Below are 26793 nucleotides of genomic sequence, written 5' to 3'. Positions count from 1 at the left end.
TCGTAATTGGTTTTGACACGTAAAAAACTTACTGGTTTTGTTAGTGAGATGTTTTTCATTGTAAATGGTACCTTCTCTCAAAGCTGTGTGAAACTTATTATCTTTTACAAATGTTAAATATTGTTAGCTGCTAATTTATAGTATCATTTACATTGTATTGAGTTATTGTTCGTATTTTGTTAAAATTGTCTTTTAATTATGTTTACTTACTGTTTTAACAGTTGCTGGGTTAAGATTCAAGACGGACAATTTGAGTCAAACGTCACATACGTTGAAGAACAATTTTCCCAAACAAATCAAACTTAACAAACAACCTAAATTATTGAATAGTAGAACACAACAGCCTATTTATCGATAATTAGTCTTTCATTTTATTTTTACTTGAAGAATAGTTTCTTTTTTGTGGCCTCCATACAAGCATACCCATACACCATTGACTGCGCTCTGTCTCTTGCTATAGAGTTTACTTCCCTTTTTTAAATCTTTGTAATCGGTAGTCGTGCCCAAGGAGCACTGTATTGTAATTAAAGTACACGAATTCGGTATTAGAATGTTTCCGATTTATGGTAATGAATTTGACTTCCTTACTAGCTTAAGAAATACCGCGACGCAACCATAACCTGTGATCAATGTGTAAGTCTTGTCTGTTAGCTACCGCCTGCTTCTCTGTTTTCATTGAAGGAAACTGTGCTGAAGCACTGTTTGATCAAGTCTGTTCCATTCCTTTTGACAAACTTTGCAACCAGGAAAGAGGGTCTTTTTGCACTATGCCGTGCTCTCCAGTATCTGCGATGCCCAATATTGGAGGTCCCAGCAGAAGTAGGCATGACCATGCTATTCAACACAGCGTTGATCTCTACGTTTGACACACAGATATTACACACACAGTTCGCTGTATTAATATCTTAAATGTTATACCTTTTTAATTTGTTAAAACATTATACACTAGATTGTCATATGGAGAATGTTATATTTCTGATAATTACCAATCTTTTTCAAATATGCACTATACACATTTATATTTATGAAATGCGTCTTCTCTTCCAAAATCTTGAATAGTCATATATATATCCTATAACGAAACATGTTACCTTGACAATCGTATCACTGATTTTTCCACCAATCCAAAAACGTTTTACAACTAACAACTGAAAAATACATATTTACAAAATAAGATTATTTCTGACATATGTTATATAATTTTCTTCTTCTTCGTTTATACTGCAGTTGCCAGATAAAATAACATTTATGTTCTAAATGTTAAATGAAACATATTGTAAAAATATAAATGATATCGTAATACGGAAACCTTTTGTTGTATGCTGTTTACTTATTTGACTATAACGAATGTTGGGAAGGGCACAACTGTAGCCCTCTCAATAGTGTGTAATTTTCGGGGCCATGTTGACCACTCTTTACATACAGCAACAGTCATCCATGCAAGTCAATACACAACACTTTCGAACAACCCGCAACAACTTCTTCTGTGTTTTCATGTTGACAATTATTTTTTGATAGTCGTGTTTTTGTTCTCTTTTCAAGGTTCGTCGCTGTTTGTTGATGGAAAGGAAAGCCCAAATATTCACTTAGTAGACTGTGATATAGTATTAACTGAAATTTTGTTGCGGACTTTTGGATGTCCTGTGATATCTAAAGGAAAAGAAACGGATGATTTTCATCTACGATCAAGGAAGCATGAACCTCACGCAAATGTGGTGCCAGCCTATTTCGTTATGGACTGTAGCACTCATTTTTTAATTGCCCAGCCGTTTGTGAAACATACTGTGTATGACAGTGTTACATTCAGCCCTGCGATTCTTGGTAGTTCGTATACCAAACCATTGTTCATCCTATATCAGTTACTTCAGTTAATGAGAGCCATGCATGACCGTGGTCTAGCTCTCGGGAACTTAACGCTGCGAGATATTTGTATAACTGAAAATCTGTGGGTACAAGTGCTGCCCCATTTACTTGACAACGTCCATGAACCAATGACAGGAACAAGTACGAGTGCTTCTTCGTTAAATGTTAAGGAAACAAAATTGCCTTCAACTGATTATAGTTCCACTAATCAAGATGTTCTAATTGAAAATCCAGAAGCTCAGAGCTTAGTCAAAAATAGTTTACGAAATATTTCTCATAGTGTTGGAGAAAAACTATTCGACAGAGCAGTGTCGGTTCATAGTGTTGCACTGAACCAATTACTTGAACTGTGGGTTCGTGGAAAAGTGTCGAACTTTGATTATATAATGGCTCTAAACTATTTGGCCGGAAGACAATATGGAAATCCGAATCATCATCATGTAATGCCATGGGTAATGGATTTTTCTGTTCCTTTCGGAGGCTGGAGAGACCTGTCAAAGTCCAAGTTCCGATTAAATAAAGGCGATAGACAATTAGATCTTACCTACGATGTTCCACAAGGACAGAATTTCGACAGTTCAAACCGTAGTCCAATTCAGGTAAGTAATCTTTTTCTATTGCCGTCAGAACTCACTATTACGGAGGCCTTTTTCACCAAAATACAATCTCCTAAGCTTTTTGTTAAGATTTTTCAAAATTTAACATTTTGGTGAAAACTGCATAGTAATGTTCTTTAACTCTAAAAAGCCACTCATTCGTCTGTGGTTGCAAATTTTGGTGATTGTGATTCTGATTTAGTCCGATATGAGAACTAATTAAACATTAATTTTAGGAAGTCTAAAATTTTAGGAAGTATAAAATGAGAAATGACGTAAATAATTCGTATTTTGAATCCAGTTAGTATAAATATGTGTGCCCTATTGGAGCGATGTATAGAGAAAAAGAGAAATGATTGGAAATAGATATATTCACATTACACATGGAGAAAAGCCATGCTGACATTAAAAATTCGCAGTTAGTCTTGTTCCTTGTATTTAATGGAAATGTATGGTTTTTAGATGTACTTAGATTCATTGCCTGACTATTATCAGTACTTAAGTTTGCGGTTTTTTTTTTTCTTTAATAATTACAATTTTTGAGGTAGTAGTAGTGTTGCCAAATGTTGTTACTTGGAAGACAAGATTCAATTTAGTGTCGGCGTGTAATACATACAACATGGGTATATAGCTTACAGTCAATACGGGTATTGTTGTCTTTTTCTATACACGTATATGACAACATTTCATAGCCACTAGGTTGAGAAAAATGTTGTAACGGTCAGCTAACTTCAACCCTATGGAGAGGCTTCTTCATGAATTAATTGTTAATGTTCCTTTTTTATATAGCGTTGGTGTTGGAACTGGATATTAAACTTCAACATTAATGGCGGTTCTTGAGCAAAGTCACATCTGTTCTCGCTTCAAACGAAGAGAAGAACTTACGTATTGTATTAATTCTTGTATACAAAAGTTAAAGCATTTAGTTTGAAGCAATAAAAGTTTAATTTTTACCGATATGATTCTTTCAAGAGCCGCCACCCAAGGAACCATCAAAGCTATTTTGTGACATTTATGTAGATGTAGAGTGAATTATACTGTAAGTATTCGGCATGTGAGTTATCCGCAGGATAGAATAACCTCTGTTTTGTCTATTGAGGATTCTCAGGAGCTAAAAACTATGGTGGAACATTTGCAAAAGTGTAATGACGATAGATTCACAGATCATTACTTTACGACATTTTGGTTTTTTTATTACGAAAGGGGAAGCAAGTTAAGTTATGTCCACAAATTGATCTGAACGATCTCTATAAGGTAGTAATGTCGACTTATCTTGACTGTTATCATTTTTCATTTTATATTTAATTTAGCAGGCTGTCTGGTAAACATACCTCAAAGAGCAAAACAAAAACAGAACATTTGCCACACTGGGGGGCGCGGTGGCTCAGTGGTAGAGCGTTTACCTCTGGTTCTTGGGATCCCTGGTTCGATCCCAGCTCGCGCCGTGTAGACCTTGTGGTGGACACACCATCTCCTTTAGCTTAACCGGCATAACCGTGGGACGTTCAACTTAAAGATTTCATTTTCGTTTTTTTATTTGCCACACTATATACAGTGCCGGCAAAAAAAAAATCTTTACATTGTGTGGCAAAAATAAACTTTACATGCAAAATCCACGTAACGGGGTCAAGCGCCGTTCCCGCCATAAAAATATGAGAGGAGCCTGATGATGACGTCAGCGATTAGCGCGCCACTTGCAATCTTCCCTCACCCATCAGAACCTCAGTGTGCCTCGTAGCGTTGTACAGCGAGATAGTTCTTTCTTTGCTCTGTGCAGCTAGATTTTTGTTTAAGTTCTTGAAAGTAAGTGGTCTTATAACTTTGTTCTGATTACACACAATGGGTCGTAAAAAGCTGACAATGGCAGAGAAATCCCGGGCCTTAACTCTTCTGGAGAAAGGTGATTTGGTAATCGCTGTATCCAGGGATCTTGGAGTATCAAGAGAGACAATTTACCAGCTAAAGCGTTCAGCGGCGTCATTTCCTCCTGGAACTGTACCATGTAGGAAGTCCGGCTCCGGTGCACCTAGAAAGACTTCACCAAGGACTGATAAACTTCTAAAGCGTGAAATTATGTCAAATCCCTTCATAACGGCTGTAGAATTGAAAACCAAGTATCCTGAGCTCCTCCAGAATGTCGCAACTAGGACAGTTCGTCACCGTCTGCAAAAGGATCTGGGCTTGCCAAGTCGCCATGCTGCGAAGAAACCCCTTCTCACAGCAGCAATGAAGAGAAAAAGGCTCGACTTCTGTAATAAATATCAAGATTGGACACCTGAAGACTGGAAAAAAAGTTATGTTTAGTGATGAGAGCACTTTTAGGTTGATCCGGGATGGATCTAAGATGGTGCGCCGTCCGAGTACTGCTTCACGGTATGACCCGAAATTTACAGTTAAGACCGTTAAATACCCTGATAGTGTGATGGTGTGAGGGGCATTCAGTGGTAACAAGGGAAGAGGATGATTGTACTTTCTTCCCAAGAATGAAACCATGAAAGCAAGCAATTATAATAATGTTGTGGAAGAACATTTAATTCCTTTTTGGCACATTCATGAGTGTAATTATTTTATGCATGATGGGGCCCCGGCCCACATGTCCAAGGCCGTGCAAAAGTTTCTCAGTGACCATAATATTCCTCTGTTAGAGTGGCCAGGTAATTCTCCTGACATTAATCCAATCGAAAACGCCTGGAACGTCATAAAAAACAAGATTCAAGAGACACGACCAAACAACATCAAGGATCTAAGGGAAACGATCAAAACACTGTGGATAATCATGGACTCTACATACTTCGCCAGTCTGGCTGAATCAATGCCTAAACGACTGCAGATGGTGATAAAATGTAAAGGCGATATGACAAAATACTAATTGTAAAGTATTAGCCACAATAAAATACTTCAATATTATGAATTTGTAATGATTTCTGATTTGTTTCACAATGCAAAGATTTTTTTTGCCGGCACTGTATAAACCTGTTGAGTCTTGAATTAGGAGTTGTACTAGAGCGCATGAAAGAGAAATTAACGAATTTGTAAAACAGTGTCTGGCAATAGAGAAATGAGAAGGTAGGTCAATAAAGGCAGGAAATTACGATTAGGGATTTTTGCGCACAATATTCCATGTAATTGAAGATTTTTTTTTTTTTTTTCTGTGAAAGCATTTTACACATTAAGGCCCTTTCAGATTATGCGAGAGCCATCTTTGGAGTGTTTTTGGTAAGGTATATGTGGTAATAATTTGAAAAAAATAAAACTTTTTATAAATATGGAACATGTTAAAGTTCGTAATGAAATATTTCTTACTATTGTATATAGTGGCTTTGGTCTAAGTTGTGTTGAGCAGCAACATTATTTGAAACTATTAAATCAGGGTATCTATCGGTCACGAAGAGACACGAAATCAGAAAACGGTCATGAAAGTCACGAAATTTATTTATTTTTTTTTATTTTTTTTATTTTTTTTTATTATTATTTTTTTTTTTTTTTACTGTTCAAAAGTAAGTACAGATCAGAAAATGTTTTATAAAACGTCAAAATTCACCACCAAAAATGTCTATGGTCGGCTTTAGACGCTACCAAATCGCAAGCAAAGCACGTTTCTATCGTATGGATGAAAATTCGGCCTAATTCGCATCCAAATTCGCTCTTGAGAATGTTAGGAAATTTTATGATTTGGTAAAGAAAAGGTCACGAAAAAGTCACGGAGTTTCATTGAGGAATTTTAGTAGACACCCTGTAAATGTTGCTAATTACTAATCTGATGTTTGTGATAGTGTTTCTCAAAACATAATACAAAGTAATCATTTACAGCAGTGAAGAATATTTCATTAAAGATTCTGGTAGGCATTTTTTTTTTTTTTAAACTTAAATTCTTTCATAAAGACGCTGCGAATAAATATCCATGTGATACACAAACCTGTGATTTTAAATAAAAGGCACTTGGATACTTGTTCTTTGCATGTTATAACTTTGAAAAATTTTATATGTATATATGTTTTGTAGGTTCCACATCATATCTCTGATGTATTATCCGAAATAACGTATTACGTGTATATGGCACGGCGTACACCAAAGACAATATTGTGTAAATATGTGAGAACAAAATGGGTACCTGCTGAATATCCATCATCCATACAACGAATGCAAGAGTGGACACCCGATGAATGTATACCTGAATTCTTTACGGATCCGTTAACATTTAAGGTAGGTACTCGTAGTACCGTTGTTCAAATACACTCAGATTAGTATTAAACTACCTTTAATTAATGCTATTGAAATTTGATGACCTGATGAAGAGGGATATAATGCAGGGAAAAGAATCTAGATAAAACAAAGGATCTTAATATTGACATATGGAAAGTAATATAGTATGTATTAGTACTTCGCTTCTGCAGAAGTAGAAGTCAACGCTAATAAAGTACAGGATATCAAGATGGTGCAGTAAGAAAGTGGTCACTATGGAATACGGGATTACAAATTTATTCCCAGATTGTGCATTGTGGACAAAAGTTTTTGAATGTTCTTTCAGTCACTGCTCATCTAGTTCCATTTTGTCTTTCTATCCGCCACAGTAAGGGTTTGCTTCGAAATTGTCCGTGACTTCACTTTTAAGTTAATAATGTATAACGTGTATTAAATAGTACGAATTAAATAATGCATAACGCGATCAGCTTCAGTATGCATACTCATCTTTTAAACTGTTGTACTCCTAATTTTTATTCCATGAACTGCATAGCACCTTTTATTTTATTTTATCATTTTATCATTTTTATTTTATAACTGCATATCATTTTTATTTTATCATTTTGTGTACGAATCAGGTTTTAACCACATAAAACAATACATCATCACTTGTTCACCTCAACCATAGGTTGGTGGGCAACATGGAATTTTTTTAAAACTTTTCTCTCGCTTGGGAGAGCTGTTTTATACTTTGATAAGGCCTCTTCTTCGTAACTGCATCTAGACATTCCATCCTTGGTCTTCCTCTTTTTGGTTTTTCTTCTGCCTTTCCCTCTTACCAGCACGGTGATCCAATCGGAGTGCCGAATAAGAGGCCAAGCATGCTGTTTCTTCTTCCTATTATCTTCATGATCTGTCGTCCTTCATTAGCTTCTTTTAGTACGTCTTCATTCCCTTTCCTTTCGGTCCATGATATACGCAGCATTCTGCGCCAACACCACATTTCAAATGCTTCCAGCTTGAGTATTTCAATTTTTCTCAATGTCCACGTGTCTGATCCATAAAGCTCCACGCTCCGTACCAGTGTCTTAATAAATCTTTTACGAACGTCCAGCGACACATTTCCTCCATTCCTATTGATTGATATATATTGTAATGGCAGTAAGTCTTAAAAGTACGTATTGTATTGTAAAATACTGGAATTACTTTTTTTGTTCTTTGGTTTTAAATCGTTGAAGTACTAGGGAATTATGAACACTTGCTTGTTTCTCGTGCTGTTTTAGCTATTGTTGAATTGTGCAGTTCGACATAGTAAAGTGGTGATATTTACATTCATAAACTTTATCATTTGACACTTTCGTTGTTTTCAATCATAGTCTTGAAGTAAATTTTAGTTTAAAATAATACATTATAATGATTTTGAAGTTCATTTATATGTTAATTTATTGTTCCAGTCAATTCATGAAGATTTACCTGATCTTGAAATTCCTCCATGGGCGTCTTCACCAGAACATTTTATAGAAGTGCATAGACAAGCATTGGAAAGTATTCATGTATCCGAAAGACTACATCACTGGATAGATCTCACTTTCGGATATAAGTAAGTACAAGTACGAATAAATATGCAATCTATTGTAATATCTGGGATAATAATTTTTCTAAGTGATCATAAACTTATTGTTAATTAGTAGCAATTAAACCCCTTAGGAATACCACAGTTTTTTCTTTTCTTTTTCTTTTTTAAATAGGGGTCAGAGTTGCTAGTTCGACAGCATAGTATATGATGTAATGTTTTTTCTTTGGTATTGAAATGTGAATTTCTGTCACCATGTTTGGAGAAGACGATGATATTTCAAAATTTTTGATATTTGAGCAAGTCCGCGCCACCTCCCAAAATCCTATCCAGTTGTTGGCTCAATCGCAGAGTACTCTACTCATCTCTAGGGCAAGAAGCTTCTGGTTCAATCCCAGGTCATATGAGTTTGTGGTGTGGACAACATTGTCTCCGTGCATTTTGTAGGGATTTTCTTACTTCCTTCCACATTGTCACTTCACCAATTTCAGTCATTTTCTTTAATTAATAATCTTCCTCTTTTAGCCTACAGAGTAAGATTGTAAGTCTCTTTTCAGTTACAATTTTATGTTTAAAACAATAACTACATATGCAACTACATACAACATATTTTTTTAAAAAATCTCCGTTCCAAATGATTTGAGTTCGGAGATAGTCTGGGATCCAGCTGTTATGTAGCTGACTAATTAATTTATGGTTTAACGAACCCGAAAATTTGCTATAGGAATAAAATTTCTCTTGGATTTTATCATGTACCAAGCCAATCGAACTTAGATTGCTGATGTTCACCTCTCTGTTTCTTTCTTTTTTTTTTTTTTTTTTCCTTGGTATCTCTCCCGTAGGATTTCTCAATTAGGATTCTGTGTACCTTCAATGTGTTACCATATAAGTGACAAATCTCGCCCATGTTAGACATCTCTATTTTATTATTATTGGCAAAAAGAGACGAACAAATGAATGAATACTAAACTTCACAGTAGCTACGGGTCATTGATTATCATACTCTTGCCTTGAGTAAGATATCACATCACTTTCCCTTTTTATGTAAAGTTTAAATAGTGAACTATATTTGAAAAGGTTCGGATAAAACGCTTTCAAAAGAAAGATAATGGTACTTTAAAAAAAATGGCAGTGATATGTTTAAAATGTTTTATACAGGAATTGGACAGAATAATGTGAACAGTAGTCGGAAATTACATGTAAGTTTCGAGCGTTGTTGCACAACAAGTGTTGCGATTGTTGATCATGTTTTATTGTCCATGTGGTGGTAGTGTGTTCAAATGCCAGACTAGCGGACTTTCAACGAGAGATGTGATGACGGTGGCAAGTGTTGTAACGAAAGTGGAAGTGTTGTGTATCAAGAGCCATTGTTTCCAGTGTCAAATGGAACAAGGGCATTAAAACGAATTGTGGCAAGAAGTAAGAAGACAACTTAACTAAAATTACCAGAAGTCGGTTGTCACCGAGACACTCCGATTTCCGCGAAAACAGTTCATCGGGAACTCCATAAAAATGGATATTGATGGTAGGGCTGCTATAGCCAAGCCACTGGTGACACCAGGAAATATGACTGAACGAATCCGGTAGTGCAAGGACCACATGGCGTGAGCTGCTGAGCCATGAAAACACTTCATGCGGTCCAGTAAATCGACATTCACATTGCTTCCCACAACAAGGCTTGTGTACGTCAGACTATCACCGTCTGAAGCTTACGCTTCGTACTGTCTTCTGCCAACCATGATTCATGGACAGTGTGGGCGGTGATATAGTTTTCTGAAAAGTTCATTGTCCACTGTATGGAACAATGACTGCCCACTCCCTGAGCAAATTTTGAAGCGATCACGCCTTCGCAGTGCCCAAACGGTGTTTCCTACTTGGGATGGCATTTATTAAAATGATTTGGATCCCTGTTGTACAGTTAGGGTAGGCTAATACGATTTACGGAGCATGACCAGGAAGTTTTACACATCCTATGGGTTTCACAACTGCCAGATCTGAATATCTTCGATATGTTGTACTCTGTTTTGAAAATGGGGGCTGCAGTGGCTCAGTGGTAGAGCGTTCACCTCTGGTGCATGAAGTTCCTATACCGTACTAGGCATGTTTTTTACTCGTTTGGATCTGTTGAAATTATTTTGTCCAACCCATATATATATAATACATGCTGTAAGATACCTAATTTAAATTGAATTATTTCCTTATATCTTGTAGATAGTTTCAGTGTACTCTGCCTCTTTTTTCCGTAATGTTTTAAATTGCTATACTGGATAGATAGTTAGGTTCCTCCTACCTGGGTAACTGTTCTAGAACAATAGTAAAATCTTAATCCTTTGAAATTGTAGGAGCGTAACAATGCGTCCAGTTTAGCAATTTTAAAATGTTACTGAAGAAAGTGACGTAGTACACTTAACCTGCTTAAGTGAATCATATAACTTGAGGTACAAGTAAGAATGTTCTATGCTTTTTTCTCTGTGTAAAATTTAGTTAGAGTATTTACGAGTATAAATATGCTTGCATTAGAACACACACTCAGGTTTTAATAGGAAAGAGCAACAGCAAATTATATCCGTATGTAACACGCCGCACAATTTAGGTTCATGAGATACTCGCAGTCGTTGCTAGTAAAAGATACTGCTATATGCACCACCTGATAGCATGGTGCTCATACCATGAATTACTTGTTGTTGTGTGGTCCTGGATGGTATAATTTGGGTGCTTTCCGACAAACTCGTGGCCATGAAGTGTATTTTCGTCTTCATATGATTTCTGTTTACGCGTTTCACATCGCAATTTAATGAAAACACATATAATTTAATTCAGCTATCTAAGTTATTCTGTGTATCTTAAATATACAGAATATACCTACTTTTTCGTAGTGGGAAGAAGACTATATATTTTTTTTATTATTATTGTATTACTAATCATTATACTATTGGATTGCATGGTCAAGTGGGAGACAAGGCATGATTAGCCTTAACTTCGCCATGTAAAATAAGACTAAATACACTGCTCCACAAAACTTAAGCAACCAGAGAGAACGTGGGATGAGCAACGTGTGGAGCCTATTGAACACTGGTAGAAGGCATATACATACACTGAGATGCACAGGCAATGCGAGAGTCCGCTATAGCGCCTGCATAGCATCGTTGCAAACGCAATGAACATATTTTGCCACGAAGCGTACATAACAGCCTAGTTGTGTCCGAGGATGCAAGCAGTGAGTTGGTGGTTCCTGTGTGGGATATCAAGCATAAATACCCTACAGTGGCTGGAAGACGGCATTTGAGTGACGTTGACCGCGGGCGAATAATTGAGCGACTGATACTATGTCGATCCCATGTAGACGGAGCGCAGGAATTCAATGTGAAGGAAAGTGTTGTGTCAAAGCTGTGAAGTCGCTTCCAAAATGGACATACAGTCAGTAGACTTCATGGAGAAGGTCATCCGAGAAAGTGGTCGGGCGCCGATAACCGGTTTCTCACAATTGCTGCCAGACGTGACAGTCAAGCGTTGTGCTCTCAACTGGCAAGTGATTTGTTCCAGACGTGGGGTCAACGTGTTAGTCTTGAAACTGTTCGTCGTCGATTCAATGCAGCAGGACTGTATGCTAGGAGGTCTGTGCTATTCGGATGAAATTCTCCATACACATGTGCGCAATTTTGCGGGGAATTTTGTCCGGACTTCCTGTTTATGGATGACAGTACCCGCCATACCATGCACATCTGATGTTCGAGTATCTGAAGAGCGAAAACATTACGTGCATTGCATGGCTTGCATACTCGCCGGACTTGAATACAATCGAGCATGTGAAAAATGGGATTCTCTTGGGCGGCGAATAGCGCAGCGCAATCCACCACCACGAACTCTTCCTGAATTGCGAACAACTCTCCTGGAGGTTTGGCACCATCTGCCGCAAGACTTTTAAATACTTTGATTTGCGGGAAGCCAGAAATTGTGCATGTGTATCTGTTCGTGGTAGTCACACGCCATATTGACTGACTATGTCCTCCCACAGTCCAGTTTTACATGTTGGGGTATTGTGATTCTGAACTTTCCGGCCACCCTGTACATCCTAAATCCTTCATTTGTGTTGCATTGTGCACCTGTACCGTCTTTTGCAGTTTTATTTTCTGGTACTTTCTTTGAGTTGCTTAAGTTTTGTAGAGCAGTGTAAATAAATAAATAAATAAATAAATAAAATAGCAGAAAGAAAAGTGCACGTTGTACATATAGACTTCACGTGTATACACATGAATTATATACACTAAAATATTATATTTAATTTTAGTTTCATTGAAAATCGGTATTTTTAACGTCTGTTGTAATTTTTGGATTTTAGGTTATCAGGATCTGCTGCAATTAAAAGCAAGAATGTTTGTCTTCATCTTGTGGACAACCATACAAACTTGTCAAACACTGGAGTTGTTCAGCTATTTGCACAGCCTCATCCTCATCGCATTATGCCGTCACCGTATTATGGCAAAACTCCACCAAAAATTCCTTTTGGACTCGGTAAAGAAAAGAAGAGTAAGTATTAAGATGTTAAAAAGCTTTAGGTGTACGGTATTGTAGAGTACAGTTATTATTATTATTATTATTATTATTATTATTATTATTATTATTATTATTATTATTATTATTTCGAAAGCGCAGTTTTGTCTTGAATGTCCGTACTTTTTAAATGTTAGATTATGGCATTTATTGGGTTTTACAAAATTATATAGTTCTTATTAATAATAATTGTAGCGTAATGTTTTGAAACGTGACTGGAATTCTGACCTTTCCAGTTACGGTATGAATGTCGGGAAGATACATTAAGAGTAAACCAATGAAATCTAATATGATTAATATTCGTTCCAATATAAATGCATTTTTTAACTATACACTGGTAATATGGCATAAGGCCAAGTATTATACTGATATGCATCTATTGATAAGTTTTGAAATGAAAGTCAAACTCGTTTTAGAAAATAGCATGGCAAACTTATAGGAAAGGTAGAGCATAGGTGATGAATTTCTAGGGGCGAGCTTATACAGCCTGGTGTTCGAATACTGCTTGGCAAAAATGGTACTTTACCGTAATCTGATGCAAACAATCCATGATTCCGTATCTAGGTATCGCGAGAGAATTCGGAGAAGCTCCTTTGACAACAATCCAACCACTTCTGCCACGAGACTCCTCTCTCCAATGGTTTTATTTCAGTTCTGTTTTTCCGGGTCCTTCCTTTCTGTCATACGGTTTTCCATATATGGTCAAGGCGTCTCTCTTGACGCCACCCACGTCAACCTCATCATTTCGACGTCACTCCGAAGTTCGTTGTCCAGGCCGACCTCATCAGAGGCGATGTCCTCCAAGCCCAGACTCATCAGGATCGAACCCGGCAAAAACTTGAAGACAAAGCGGAAGGCAGGAATCTCTGACTCTAGGTGTAAATACGGAAAACACAAACCTCAGGAGAACGTTTTCCTCAATGCTGATTGCAGAAGCTAGACACGGAAAACAAGATTAAGCGACTCGTCTGTTCGTCATCGGCTGCACAAGCGGAAGAGGAAGAGGTGAGGGACTTCTAGGACATTTGCCTTTCATGCTGGGTTTAATAACACAGAAAAGAAAAGTAATACAAAATACTCTTCGAGCCTTTAGACTACATAAATCAATAATAAAAAAAATAATAATGTTTTCTTCTGTTGTGAATCCTCCGGGGATCGAACCAAGAGACCGGATCCTCAACAGTTTAAAAGAATTATCAAAATAATTCCAAGAAGAACCTTAGGGTTATTTGGTAACCTTCGATCAGTTTTTTTAGCATGGTAGGAAACTGCAGAAGTTATTACTTTATAAGTTAGTTTCTAGTGAAAATTAAACAATGACCAACATATTACACAGTTACCGAACAGAACTTTTGCTGTTTCTTCAACGTGTTATTTCGAAGGCAGCCTATTGCGCCAATTTAAGTAGCAGATAAGCATTCTTTTTTCATTGAGCGACAGACATATTGAGCTAAATTACGAGAATATGTGGAAGGACGTAGTAGACAATATTCACAACTATTTCTATACGTACTGATTGTAAGAAAACAAACTGAACTGGTGATTTCATCTTTGTCAAAAGTAAATAGCTACTTACGATACGTTCCAAACTACAATAATGCCCGAGACAAGATTTTTAAGTTTAAGCAGAGAGACGTGGCTTTTGAATATCTAAGAACATCTTATTTTTGATGTGTGTATTGGTTGTCTGAAGAATAAATTGACTGCATTGTAAATTTCTTGTACAAACAAGTGAGTTCCGTTCCAGAGTGTGAAATTATGGTAGACTTCCAAACGTATAACTAGTAGTTATAGTAGGTACGTCTATAAGTACTGGTTGCAATATAGTAATAAGATCAAAGATAGAACGTGTTTCTCGGACACTGAATTCATATTATAAAACTTTGTCTCATATAGGATCTTTGGGTAGAGCAGTTAATAAAAAGAGCGTCCGAAATCGACTCCCACTACGAGTTTTATTATAAAACTTCCTCTATAAAAGTATTTTCACAAAATACTATACAATTTTAATTTCTCTAGAAGCAAGGTTAATTGTAGGTGGTCTTTGACCGTAAGGTCTCAGACAGGATCTCTAACAGAGCCCCGTAGCAAGCTAAGAGGAGTGAAATTAAGGAATCAATGCTCCGTAGCAGGCAGAGGCGGGTTAAGTGGCCAACAGAGCCCCGTAGCAGGCTAAGCCAGGAGATAGGATAGGCGTAGTCCCGTAGCAGACTAGAGGCCTGGGGTTAGGTTACTCCAAGAATCCCGTAGCAGACTAAAGGAGGGTCACCAGAAAACTGGTATCGAGTTGACTTCGTCCATCCAATTTATAGAGTCCTTTGGGTGGCGGTGGCGCTGCTGCTAAGATGTCGTCTTCTGCTCCGTGGGAGGGGCCAGAAGCCGTCGTCTGCATGTGATTATAGGCCCCTCTGGTGGGAGATCCTCTTGCCGAACCATGTGGTGGTGTTTGTAAACATTGATGCATGGAATTGCTTGTTTACGACAGCACATCTGATGCGTGGAATTGCTTGTTTACGACATCACATAGGATATTACAATATCAAAAGGCATTACTTGTTATCCCTTACTGTTTTTGTTCTATGGCGATAAACGTGAAAACCAAAAACCCGTTAATTTGAACCACCACTGCAAAAATCGCTTCGTGAAATCCCTTACAGTTTTTGCTCCATGAAAATCAGAACTATTAGTAAATTCAGCCACTTTCGGTTACGGGTGGTGGTAATATAGATGATGTGTCGATTGCAAAAAAATCGTTTTTCGCTGTCTATTTCTGTTTTTGTTCTGTGGCTATAAATATTGAAACCGGAAACGGTTAATTTAAATTACTTCTGGTTTGAATAGAAGGTTAACTGAAAAGGCGGAACCGATTGTTGGGAAGGTGAGTTGATTGCAAAAAACCGCTTCTCATATCTCTTATCGTTTTTGCTCTGATACCTGTCAACATAGACGGACAAAGCCGTCCTATAAGACTTCCGACACTTATGCACAGCATTATTTGGAAGTGTAAAAAACTAATATTCAGTGAAAATCTGTCTTAGTATTTGTACAGTTCATAATTGTATGACGAAATTAAGCGTGCACTAGAGTTTATAAGATTTTATTGTAGTTTATATAAATGATCAAGCAACCCAATAGATTAAATTGAGATAAAGGAAATTAAATACAGTACAGGGTTGGTGGAAGATTTGATAATATGGGATCGTATCGAAAGCAATCCAAAATTGATACATAACTGAAGGGAACTGGTCCTTCAAATTGCAGCCTGTGGAAATGTCTCTTACTAATTGCAGATAAATGAGATAAAAGACAAAAGAAGTGGAAATCTACTGGAGCCATTTGAAACCAACGAGTTTTCTTTTTTCATCTGCTAACAGATGAAATGTGGGCATACCTTTATGTAGAATAAAGAAAACCATTGATTGGTGTCACACCGTTTCCCCAAGGCCTAAGTTAGCTAATTTTTGGAAATGACAGGATGATATCCTTTTTGATTTTCTGGAATGAGACCATACCATGACCAGGGAGCAGTACACTGAGACATTCGAGAAGCTCATATAATCTATTAGAATTAAGGAACTGAACAGCAATCTATGAACAACTTACATTTATCATTAGGGAGCACCACCATAAACACCTTTGATAAGAAATCAGACAATCGGCAAAACGTTCACGTCAGTAGTCCCCTGATCTATTGTACAGAGTGAATTTGGAATCCTCCAATTCCGGCTTTCCGGTTAAATGAAAAAAAGGGCAATTCTTTTAAATAACAACTTGACACGAAGTACGTAAATTTGAGTGTGATAGAAGTCGTACAACAGTAAATATCTAAATTATTTTGACGATTTTCGAGAATTAGATTTAATAACAACTCAAATATATGTTTGTGTTGAAGACTGTATTGAGTAGTATTGTCATCTAGAGGGAGAATTACTCTACCAATATATGCAATATTAATGTTCTGATTTGTTTATTAAAAATATATGCCTATTCTTACATTAGTTTCTACAGTCTTCGTAATAATAATAATAATAAATAATAATAATAATAATAATAATGTCTTTATTTTGAGTTTGCAAACATTTAGGCAAAAATACCACACTTTGTAATCTATAACCCGATACAATAGGTTAAATACCTTTTCTGACCGTATGATTCCAATTGGAATCACAAACGTTCTTGGCTAACATAGCGCATATATCGTACCGAATGATTGCAAGTTGTCTCGTGCGTCGTAGTTCTAGCTTTTACCAACGGATTGGAGCTGTGTACGGTTTCGCCACGATCGCTAGTTCGCGCACACTTAACATATAATCCATTGAAATAAAAAAAAAAAAAAAAAATAAAAAAAAATCATTTCCAAAACAAAATTCAGGTTAGAAAGGGATAATAATAATAATAATAATAATAATAATAATAATAATAATAATAATAATAATAATAATAATAATAATAGTAAGATAATTTTCAACTGGGCAGGTTAAGACTCTCAGTCAGAAGGTTAAAATATATAAATTTTCTCAATTAAAAAAAAAAAAGTTTATGATTGAGATTCAAATAAAAACAGTCAATTTTATAAAATACTGTTTCAAGACGGTGTCATTAAGCTCAAGACGGTGTCATTAAGTTTCCTGTAAGCTAAACAGGTAAAAATAATGTTACTTCATTGTTATATTGATTAAAATATGTAGAAATAAATATTAACAATAATATGGAAGATTAATAGAGAATTCGTTGTCACAAAGCTAATACAGTTCGTTAATCTACGTGACGAATGCTCTGAGTATCTTGTTTTTTGCATGCTTAGTTCAAATAAGATTTTGTAACAATAATAATAGTATAATAATGAGATTCCTACAAACAAAGATGTATACATATACAATGCGAAGACTTTTGAGGTTTATTTTTAACAGGAAATAAGTATGACAGTTTATTGATATGGTAAAATTTAAGAATTCTTGTTGGTGGTTTTAATAAATATATATATATCTTCTTTTATTTGTAGAATGTGATAAACCAGAGAAAAGTGAAGATGAAGATCACAGCTCAGGTTTTGAGGAGGAAGAATCCAGATCTTTAGCGTTGACTAAATTTCTGAGCAAATCGAGAACGTCACTTGTTGAAGATAAAGAAAAACCAGAACCTAAAGTGATTTCTTTGCCAAAGGATTATAACGCGGTAGCTGCTTTAAATGAAGTTGAGTCTTTGTTTAGTTTTGTAGGGAAAACGTTCCACGAATTGCCAAAACTAAGTGATCTCAGTGTTGGTGATAGTATAAACTATAAACAAGCCGTGGCTAGTCGACGAGTACAAGAAATGCAAGTGTTAGGGTGCTTAGTTATGGAGTTATTTTATGCATCGAAACTCAGACCAGTTTGTTCACATAAATTTGAAGAAAGACTGAAGTGTTGTAGGTTTGTTTTGAAAAATGATCTGCTTGAATTTCCGAAATGTGTGAAACAAGCTGCAAGTTTACTGTTGCAAGTTAATATTGATGAATATCAACAAGACGAAAAGGTATCTGAAAGTGCTTCTGAAAAGTCTGGTAAACCTCTTTTACCTTTTAAATATCCCACTGTTACATCGACGGGTCTTCCTCCACCTTCAGCGCATCAATTATTACAACCTTTGATCTCAATTTTTCCATTTCCCTCTTATTTCCCCCAAATGTACAAACTTTTACAAACATTTCATGAGTATACTTCACTACGAGACGAATTGTTATTCAGTGATATATCTGAAGAAGAACGAATGAAAAGTATGGAGAAAATTTGTGAGTGTAAAGTGAAGGCTTTTGCTCGAGAATTAATTGTGCTGCTGCCGAAATTGAATACAGAAGGTGTGGACTTACTTCTGCCCTATGTTAAAGAGCTTATGGAAGATCCTAATACCTCTGTGTTAGCCGCCTGGTATCTGTTTGACCCGGTTGCCCAAGCACTTGGTCCTCAGAGAACTGTCAAAGTGTTACTAGATCCAATCGTTAAGTTGTTCGATTGCGAAGAACCATCAATGAAACACATGAAGCTTTATCATCATAGTTTTCTGTTGCAGTTGATTGTTCGACTAGGACTTCAAGTGTTTTTGAACAATTTCGTGACATCATTAGTTGAGGCAGTTGGAGGATACAGAGATGTTACATATTCAGAGAATGGAAGTCGTTATTACCAAAGATCAGAGTTCAGGGCTAAAGGATCGCATCTCAAGTAAGTATAATCTTAAATTTAAGAGTTGAAACATTTGTGTGATCGTTAATTTCGTATGATGTTTAGATACTTACACATTCCACGATTATATCCTGTCAGCTAAAAGAAAATGTAATCTTATTGGTACGAAATTAGTGAAGTACATGTGTGTGTGTTTTAATTTCCTCAGGTACTTCTGCTTTCTGTTACTTTATTATTTCATTACTTTTTTATTATTACTATTAATTTTAGCAGCTGCTGTTTTATCCAATGGGACATTAAACTTCATGTCATTTTAACTTGAAAGTTTGGGCCACTTATATTTTATTTAAAATAATGTGCGTGTTGAGAATCAAACGAATTCATGTACTACGAGGGATGATCGGAAAGAAAGGTTAAAAAACATATAACTTTTGTGTTATTCACTGCAACTTAACGACAATTTATTTCTAGATTAATAACATGTTTGTCTTGTTCAAATTTGAGGACTTCGGATTCTGATCATGTATATCCGAGAAGTGGACATTTAAAGTGGTGATTTGTTTGGAAAATTACGGTCAGTGGTGCCTTTCCTGTGGGCCGAAAACACAGCACTTGCTGACATTTATCAGCAGATTATAGAGGTGTATGGAGAGGGCTTAGTTTCAAGATAGCAGCGAAGTGGTGTCTTGCCTTCAAAGGACAGACCAACATTTTTAATGGCAAATCTGGGCACAGGAGTAGACCCAGTACCTCAGCCACTGACGTGACCTGTGTTCGTAAGAATGAGTGTATTCGTGTGGACAGAAGAACATTATGCTTAATATCAGTTGAGCTGAGACTGGTGTTGTGCAGAACATTGTTGTTAATGTCCTTAAGTAGAGATGCAAAAAAGACGGCTTTTTTGAATCGATGATTTTTTGCACATAAAAAGCCGGCTTTTTTGGGGGAAAAAACTAGAATTTTGGCTTGTTTTATTTTCATGATTTTTCTATTTAAATAGCTTTCTTATAGTATACTTTAAAGCTAAATAAGATTTCATGACCTAAATGCTATATTCCGCTCTGGAATTCACCATCATGATGGATGGAACACATGTTTTATGAATTAAAGTAAACATAAAGTACGTAGTATTTGAGGGCAACTGTAGAAGATATTTAACTTTATTTTAACTTCTGAGTTATCGACATTTTTTTTTCTTTTTTACATCATTTCTTTTTAGTCATCCGTGTTTCATTTCCTAGAGATTAATAGGCCTACTCTAGCTTCTAGCACATAAGTTAAACTTTTGTTTTTCAATATATCCGTCAGAGCGTACTACGTTTGTTAGTATATCTGTCAAAGCGTACTTCCACATTCTTGTTACACTGTAGCTGTGCAATGATTTAGCAATAATCTTCCGGATACAAACTTGAATACCATTTTATACAAATAATCAATAGCGGATTCAGAAAAGTATTTTGGGAGGTGTTTCTCTGCTTAATGTCTGTTTTTTCTAAAATTTCCTAATTTTTATTAGGGAGTTTATGAGAACAAGCGTAACTAATATTTCGTTTTGTTTGTATATTCAGCAATAACCTTCCGGATACAACCTTGAATACCATTTTATACTGATAATCAGTGGTGGATTTAGAAAAGTATTTTGGGAGGGGTTTTTCTTATTAATGTTTAGTTTTTCTAAAAATACCAATTTTTATTTGAGAAGAGCTTGAAGTTTATGAGTAAAGGCATAACAAATATTTCGTTTGTTTTAGAAATTCTGTAATTTCGGGGTACAAGCTTCACCCGTAAGGCATCCCCACCCTAACCCCCTTCGCAAATCCGTCATTGTTGGTAATTAGTAATAACAACGATTTAAAAACGATAAGAAAGGAAGTCGGCCAGAACTCTCAGTACACGCATTATCTCTACATTCACAGATACAATTAAGAAAAACTTTCGTCAAAATGGTCGAATGCGGGGTTGAATCCCGGACTTCCCGATAGAAGCGCAAAATCTAACCACTCACTCATGGTTGTTGTGTATTTGTGCTTAAATATATTCTCTCTCTCTACGTCCTATGGAATCCGAAGGTTCAACGCCGCGTTCACAAAAGCTTTCTACTGACTTCAATCCTTAACCAACTGGATCTAGTTTTTACTTTGATTCCTATTTCTGCGAGATCATTTTAATATTGCCTTCCCATCTGCGCTTAAGTCTTCCTAATGGACGTTTTCCGATTAGATTTCCAGTTAAAATTTTGAAAGCGTTTCTACCTTCTTCCATTCTGGCTGCATGACCTGCCCACCTGAGCCTCCTAGACTTGATGACCGTAACGATGTTTGGTAAACCGTATAAATTATGCAGTTCTTCGTTATGAAGTTTCCCTTATTCCCGTTCCTCTTGGGTCCGAATATTCGTCTCAGGATTTTATTTTCAAATACTTTCAGTCTGCGTTCTTCCCTCAAGCGACGATGTTTCACAACCATAAAACACAACAGGCATGATTATCGTTTTATATATTTTAAGCTTTAATTTCCTCGACAGAATTCGTGACGACAAAATACTTTCAACTGAATAATAACACGAATTTCCTGATTTTAGTCGAATATTAATTTCTTTGTGGATATGATTATGGTCTGGTGATATTGATCCCAGATATTTGAAAGTATCCACTTTGTCGAAAGTATTATTTGATATTTTAACGCATCCATAATTTGCCATATTACGATCCCGGTGAACTTTCTATGTATTTAGTTTTCTCTGCATTTACTTCTAAACCAATGTCGCTGCAAGCGTTTAATAAGGACTCTGCATTTCTTTCTATTGTTCTCCTATCATCCCCTATTAAATTTACTTCATCAGCATACGCCATAACCTGGTTAATACAGTTCAGCTCCAGGGTCTGGTTGCTATCTTTAGTTTTCCTTATAGCGTACTCCGGAATAAAGCTGAACAATAATGGCGATAACTCATCTCCTTGTTTCAGGCCATTCTCGACGTGGAAGCTCATGGCCAAGAATTTTTCTGCTCGGACTTTACTTTGGGATTCATTTTAACACATTTTAATTAATCTAACTAGCTTTTTCGGTATTCCGAATTCTGTAAGAATTGTACAATACTTCCCTCCTATCCGAGTCGTAAACCTTTTTAAAATCAATAAACAGCTGATATACAGGGTAATATATTCCCATTTCTTTTTCGAGTATTTATCGAATATCTGGTCGATTTCCGTAAATCCACACTGATAATCTCCAATCATTTCATCTGCGTATGGAATCAATCTTGTTAATAGAATGTTAAGAGAAATGCCTCGATAATTATTACATTCAGTTTTGTCGCCTTTCTTGTGAATTGGAACAGTGATTGATTCTTTCCACTCTATTTAAATGCATTCCATAGTTTCTCTTTTTTTAAAGTTTCGTAATGATATGTTGAATTCCTCTCGTTAAAAATTCAGAAACCTTCAGGACTGGGTAAACCGTGATGGTGGTTATAAGTCTAGGAACCTGCACTATCAGATGAACAGTCCGTTACGCATATGATCCATTAACAGAAAATTTGGTACTTTCCCGATTCTGAACAAGCTTAAGAAACAGTCAGTGCATTATAGAAATCGGAATTTTACCGATTTTGCAGATTCCAAGCACCTGATAGGTGGTAACATTATTACGTATCTGATCAATGAATGAAAAATTTGTTCGAAATATTCATACAATGTATATGAAAGGTAAAACTTAAAAATTTCAAGAATGTACAGTACCACCCGAAACCAAGCTCTTGATGTGCAACTTTTAAGAATATCATATAAATGTATTTCTCTCATGTTTTATTTTTTGTTTCAAAAAGAGGGTGTGTGGTATTTTGAAGTAAAAATACTACATACAGTTTTGCTAGTTATTTGTGTATTTTTTTTTTATATAAAGAAAAAGTACTTATTTTTGTGTATAAGAAGTTAAGAAATTATTATATACTATATTGGTTAATCCTTTGGAATTCATAATGTAAATATGTTAAGAATTAAAAAAAAAAAAAATCTTCGAAATTTATGGTTTATTTTAGAGATTCTATATTATTAACATCAACCACTAATCAAATGAGTTCTTGTGCTGTAGAGAAGCGAAACAAAGTATGCTTTATCAATTTAAAGCAAAATTTTGAAAAAAGCCCTAAATTTCCCAAGCAAAAAAGCGAAGCAGAAAAAACAGAGTTTTTTTCTCCCAAAAAAAGCCGGTTTTTTCCGAGCCCTTGCATCTCTATCCTTAAGTATAGGAAAGTGTGCACGAAATGGGTGCCACGAGCACTATCTGAGAACCGTAAGATAACCAGATAGGCGACGTTACTAAGTATTCTGAAGCGTCACGCAGCGAAGAGGAACAACTTTTTTCACTGGATAGTGACTGGTGATGAAACAATATTGCGTTTATTCACTCTTATCAAGGAATGATCAAAGAAAATCATTCAGGAAAAAAAAAAATTGTATTCACCGTCTACGCTGGGAACGACTAGAGTACCCACTTACAGCCCGAACATACATAAAACCATTTTTTTTTCAAACACGTTAAAAATATAAATTAAGAAATTTCAATATTCCAAATTTTTAAAAAAGAAGCATTCGAAAATAAAACTGTTGTAATTATTCTTGAAAAGAAATAGTCTGCAGTATTAAACTCTCTTTTTGAGTTATTCGAAAAATATACAAATAATAAAAAGGGATTTTTACCAGAATTCGTAAAACTAAAAAAGTAAAATTAAAACCTGTTCCTTTAAGTATTTTTCCTGCTGGCGAAATACATTGCATATGTGCTGCAGACACAAATAAGATTAACATCAGGCGAAGAAATAGTTTTTAAATGATATTTTCTAGTTTTTGCCAATATTTCTGAACGGAAGATTTTTTTATAATGGATTCAAAATTTCCGGAAATTTTACGCAGCATAATGAAGATACTTATCTCCATAAAATATATATTTGATTTTGACATACCGGTATTAACTAAAATAATTCTGGCCCCGTTATTTTAATATTTCCCTGCCATAAAGCGGGAACTTCATAAGATTGCCTAAGATAATTTAAATGTGTCTATATTAATTAATCTAACTAGGATTATATTTTAGTATCTTTTGTAGCCATAACTCCATTTTATCACGGTACTAACTCTAAAGTGTTTTGGATGAATGGTGCACATACGCTGTATTTGTTGCCACAAATATTCCCTATTCTAATACAAGAAATATAAATACTCAATGATCTTTATTGTAAACGAGTAAATATAAAATAGTTTTCATTTTAGAAGCATAATGTAGTAAAATGTTCTAAAATTTTAATTTTTCCCAAATTTTCCGTTTTTTTCCAAGCTCGGGAAAAAACTGTAAAAAAGTGTTTTTTTTAATCAAAAATTTCCGTTTTTTTTTTTTTTTTTTTTCAGGCCTTTACAACCTAGTGGTGACTGATTTTTCAAGATTCAGTCGTTGTCACAAGCTGCAGTTGATAGTTCCTAGAGAGTCATTTAATGATTTGCTATCTACCGGGTCCGAAAATTTTCTTTCATATCCATGTTCTCGTTCCCTTTGTTGGAGAACCGAACATTGTGTCAACGGAATTTATATACTTACCGATCATATTCTTAATTGAAGCCAAGCTGATATCATAATCCTTGCTCATACAGTTTTTTCCTGATCATTGAAACATTAAACTATGCGTTGTAAAGAGCTGCAGTATAACCCTCCCGAAAATGACTGATTTGGCGACATTTTCTACTCAGCGCCAAAACACAAAACACTTGGAAAGGTTGTAAAACGTACTCCTCCCGAAAGCGGCTCACCAGTGAAAAAACACAAACTCTCTCTCATAGTTCACATACTACATTGCCAGGTGCACCTGACTAAGTTTATTCTGTGTATATGGGGAAATATGCTCGGAACAGCCTTCTATACAGGGTGTTTCAAAACAACACGGCAACGTTTGGGAAGTGATTCCTGACACTGAGATAAGACAAAAAGTATAGTCCAACTTGTGTGCACAAATGCTTCCTTTCAGAGTTATAGGCTGCCGAAATCATGAAAAATTGAACTTTAAACGTCCATAGCTCTAAAACTATGGAACCTACCGAAATCGGGTCAAGACTTTACTTAGGAACTAATATGTGCCCTATCCAAAAATCTATGTTTTACAATCGTAAGGTACTCACGCAACAGTTTTTATAGAGGGAGTTTGGCTACGAGCATATAATTTGAAGTACTCACCAACTATCTCTATAAAAATTGTTGTGGAAGTACTACAGGATTCTGAAACATGGATATTTGGATAGCGCACATACTAGTTCCTAAGTGAAGTCTTGACCCGACTTCGGTAGATCCCATAGTTTTGGAAGTACGGACCTGTAAAGTTCAATTTTTCATTACTTCGGCAGCCTATATCTCCGAAAGAAAGCTTTTGTGCACCCAGGTTGGTCTATACTTTTTGTCTTTGAAGAAAAAAAAAAAAATTTTTTGTCTTATCTTGGTGTCAAAATCACCTCCCAAACGTTATCGGTGTTGTTTTGAAACACCCTGTATAATATTAAACTGATATCAGAAGTAGCTTTTCCTACGGATAATCTTTTAAGCAGGAATGTATGATAGTGTTGAAGTGTTACGTTTGATAAATTGGTTGTTGACAGAATCAGGACTGTTATGTAATTCAGCTCTCAATTTAAAATCTGTAATAAGAATGGCATTATACTGATTTGTGATGTTTGGAAAGAACAAAAGATGATAAAAAAAAATGTAGAAGAGTTTTAGTTCACTGTACAATCTTTTGCTTTTAGATCTTCACAAATTGAGTTCCCTCAGGAAGCTGAAGGAGTCTTATCACCTTTAGATGAAGATTCATCAGCCGATTCTGAGAAGCATCCATCTCAGAAGTCGAATGACGAAGAAAAGAAAAATGAAGAAGAGAATACGGATGTTGAAATTGAACCAGGTAAGATAATTAATTTATTGCTGAACAAGATGCTGTATTTCTGTCGTTTCTTCATTACAGAGAACAGTATAAACAAGTAGCCATGTCACGTGTACACCACGTGAAAGACTTTGCTTTGTAGAAGTGTGATATTTTTCTCAATTATTATTGAAACCGGAAGCGGTAGTAGATTTGTACCACTTCCGGGTTTAATAGAGAGATTAGAGTGAAGATGGAATATATTCTTAGATGCCTAATTGATTGCAGAAAACAGATTCTCGCCATCTATGACTGTTTTCACTCTATAACAGTCAACATTAGAAACCACTTCCGGTTTTAATATTGGGTTAAGAGAGAAAATGTTACCTATTATTTAATGGCTAAATCAATCACATAAAACAGATTCTCAGTGTACGTGATCGTTTTTACTCTTAACGTGGATCAGTATTGAAACCGGAAGTTGTAATGGATGTAGTGCGCCATTGTTCCACTTTCTACACTGATATGTAGATACCGTGCGATTCACATATCAATTCAGCAAGAGTACGCGTTGCTACTTTCATTCACTCCAGTTCTGAAAAGTAACACTGGGACATTAGCTTATATCTTGATATTATATATGAGTGAATGATAAAAGACTTCTTTGTTCAGTTGCGTGGAAAGAAGCAATTCCCACCGAAGAAAGAAATTACTTGCGTCGCAGAATAAGGTATAAATCGAAGAAAGTAAATTCTATCCTTCCAAATATACAGAGCGTCCACAAAAATTACTTTATAACCTGGTGACGGTTGAGGCCGCGGTGGCTCAGTGGTAGAGCGTTTACCTCTGGTGCTTGGGGTCCCGGGTTCGATCCCAGCCCCCGCCAAGTGAACTTTGTGGTGGACAAACACCGCGTGCGTGGGTTTTCTCGAGATTCTCCCGTTTCCTCCCACTTTCTTCATTCCACCAT

General features: G+C 35.9%; 1 protein-coding gene across 3 annotated transcripts in view; it reads left to right on the top strand.

Moving 5' to 3' along the window:
- Nucleotides 1–26793, top strand: part of Wdr81 (WD repeat domain 81) — a 107564-nt gene that overhangs the window by 21819 nt on the left and 58952 nt on the right. For all 3 annotated transcript variants that reach the window (XR_014127505.1, XM_081731512.1, XM_081731513.1), the window contains exons 5-10: nucleotides 1543–2462; nucleotides 6462–6662; nucleotides 8096–8241; nucleotides 12554–12741; nucleotides 17768–18965; nucleotides 25711–25865. Coding sequence is in view for 2 of the 3 variants with exons in the window: in XM_081731512.1 (XP_081587638.1) it covers nucleotides 1543–2462; nucleotides 6462–6662; nucleotides 8096–8241; nucleotides 12554–12741; nucleotides 17768–18965; nucleotides 25711–25865 (2808 nt within the window). In the remaining variant the exon portion in view is untranslated. The remainder of the gene's footprint in view (nucleotides 1–1542; nucleotides 2463–6461; nucleotides 6663–8095; nucleotides 8242–12553; nucleotides 12742–17767; nucleotides 18966–25710; nucleotides 25866–26793) is intronic.

The sequence above is a fragment of the Thermobia domestica genome, chromosome 11, assembly GCF_964235325.1.
Source record: "Thermobia domestica chromosome 11, izTheDome1.hap1.1, whole genome shotgun sequence".
Classification (NCBI taxonomy): Eukaryota; Metazoa; Arthropoda; class Insecta; order Zygentoma; family Lepismatidae; genus Thermobia; species Thermobia domestica.
The sequence above is the reverse complement of the archived record's forward strand: the minus strand, read 5'-3'. Positions and strand labels throughout refer to the sequence as shown.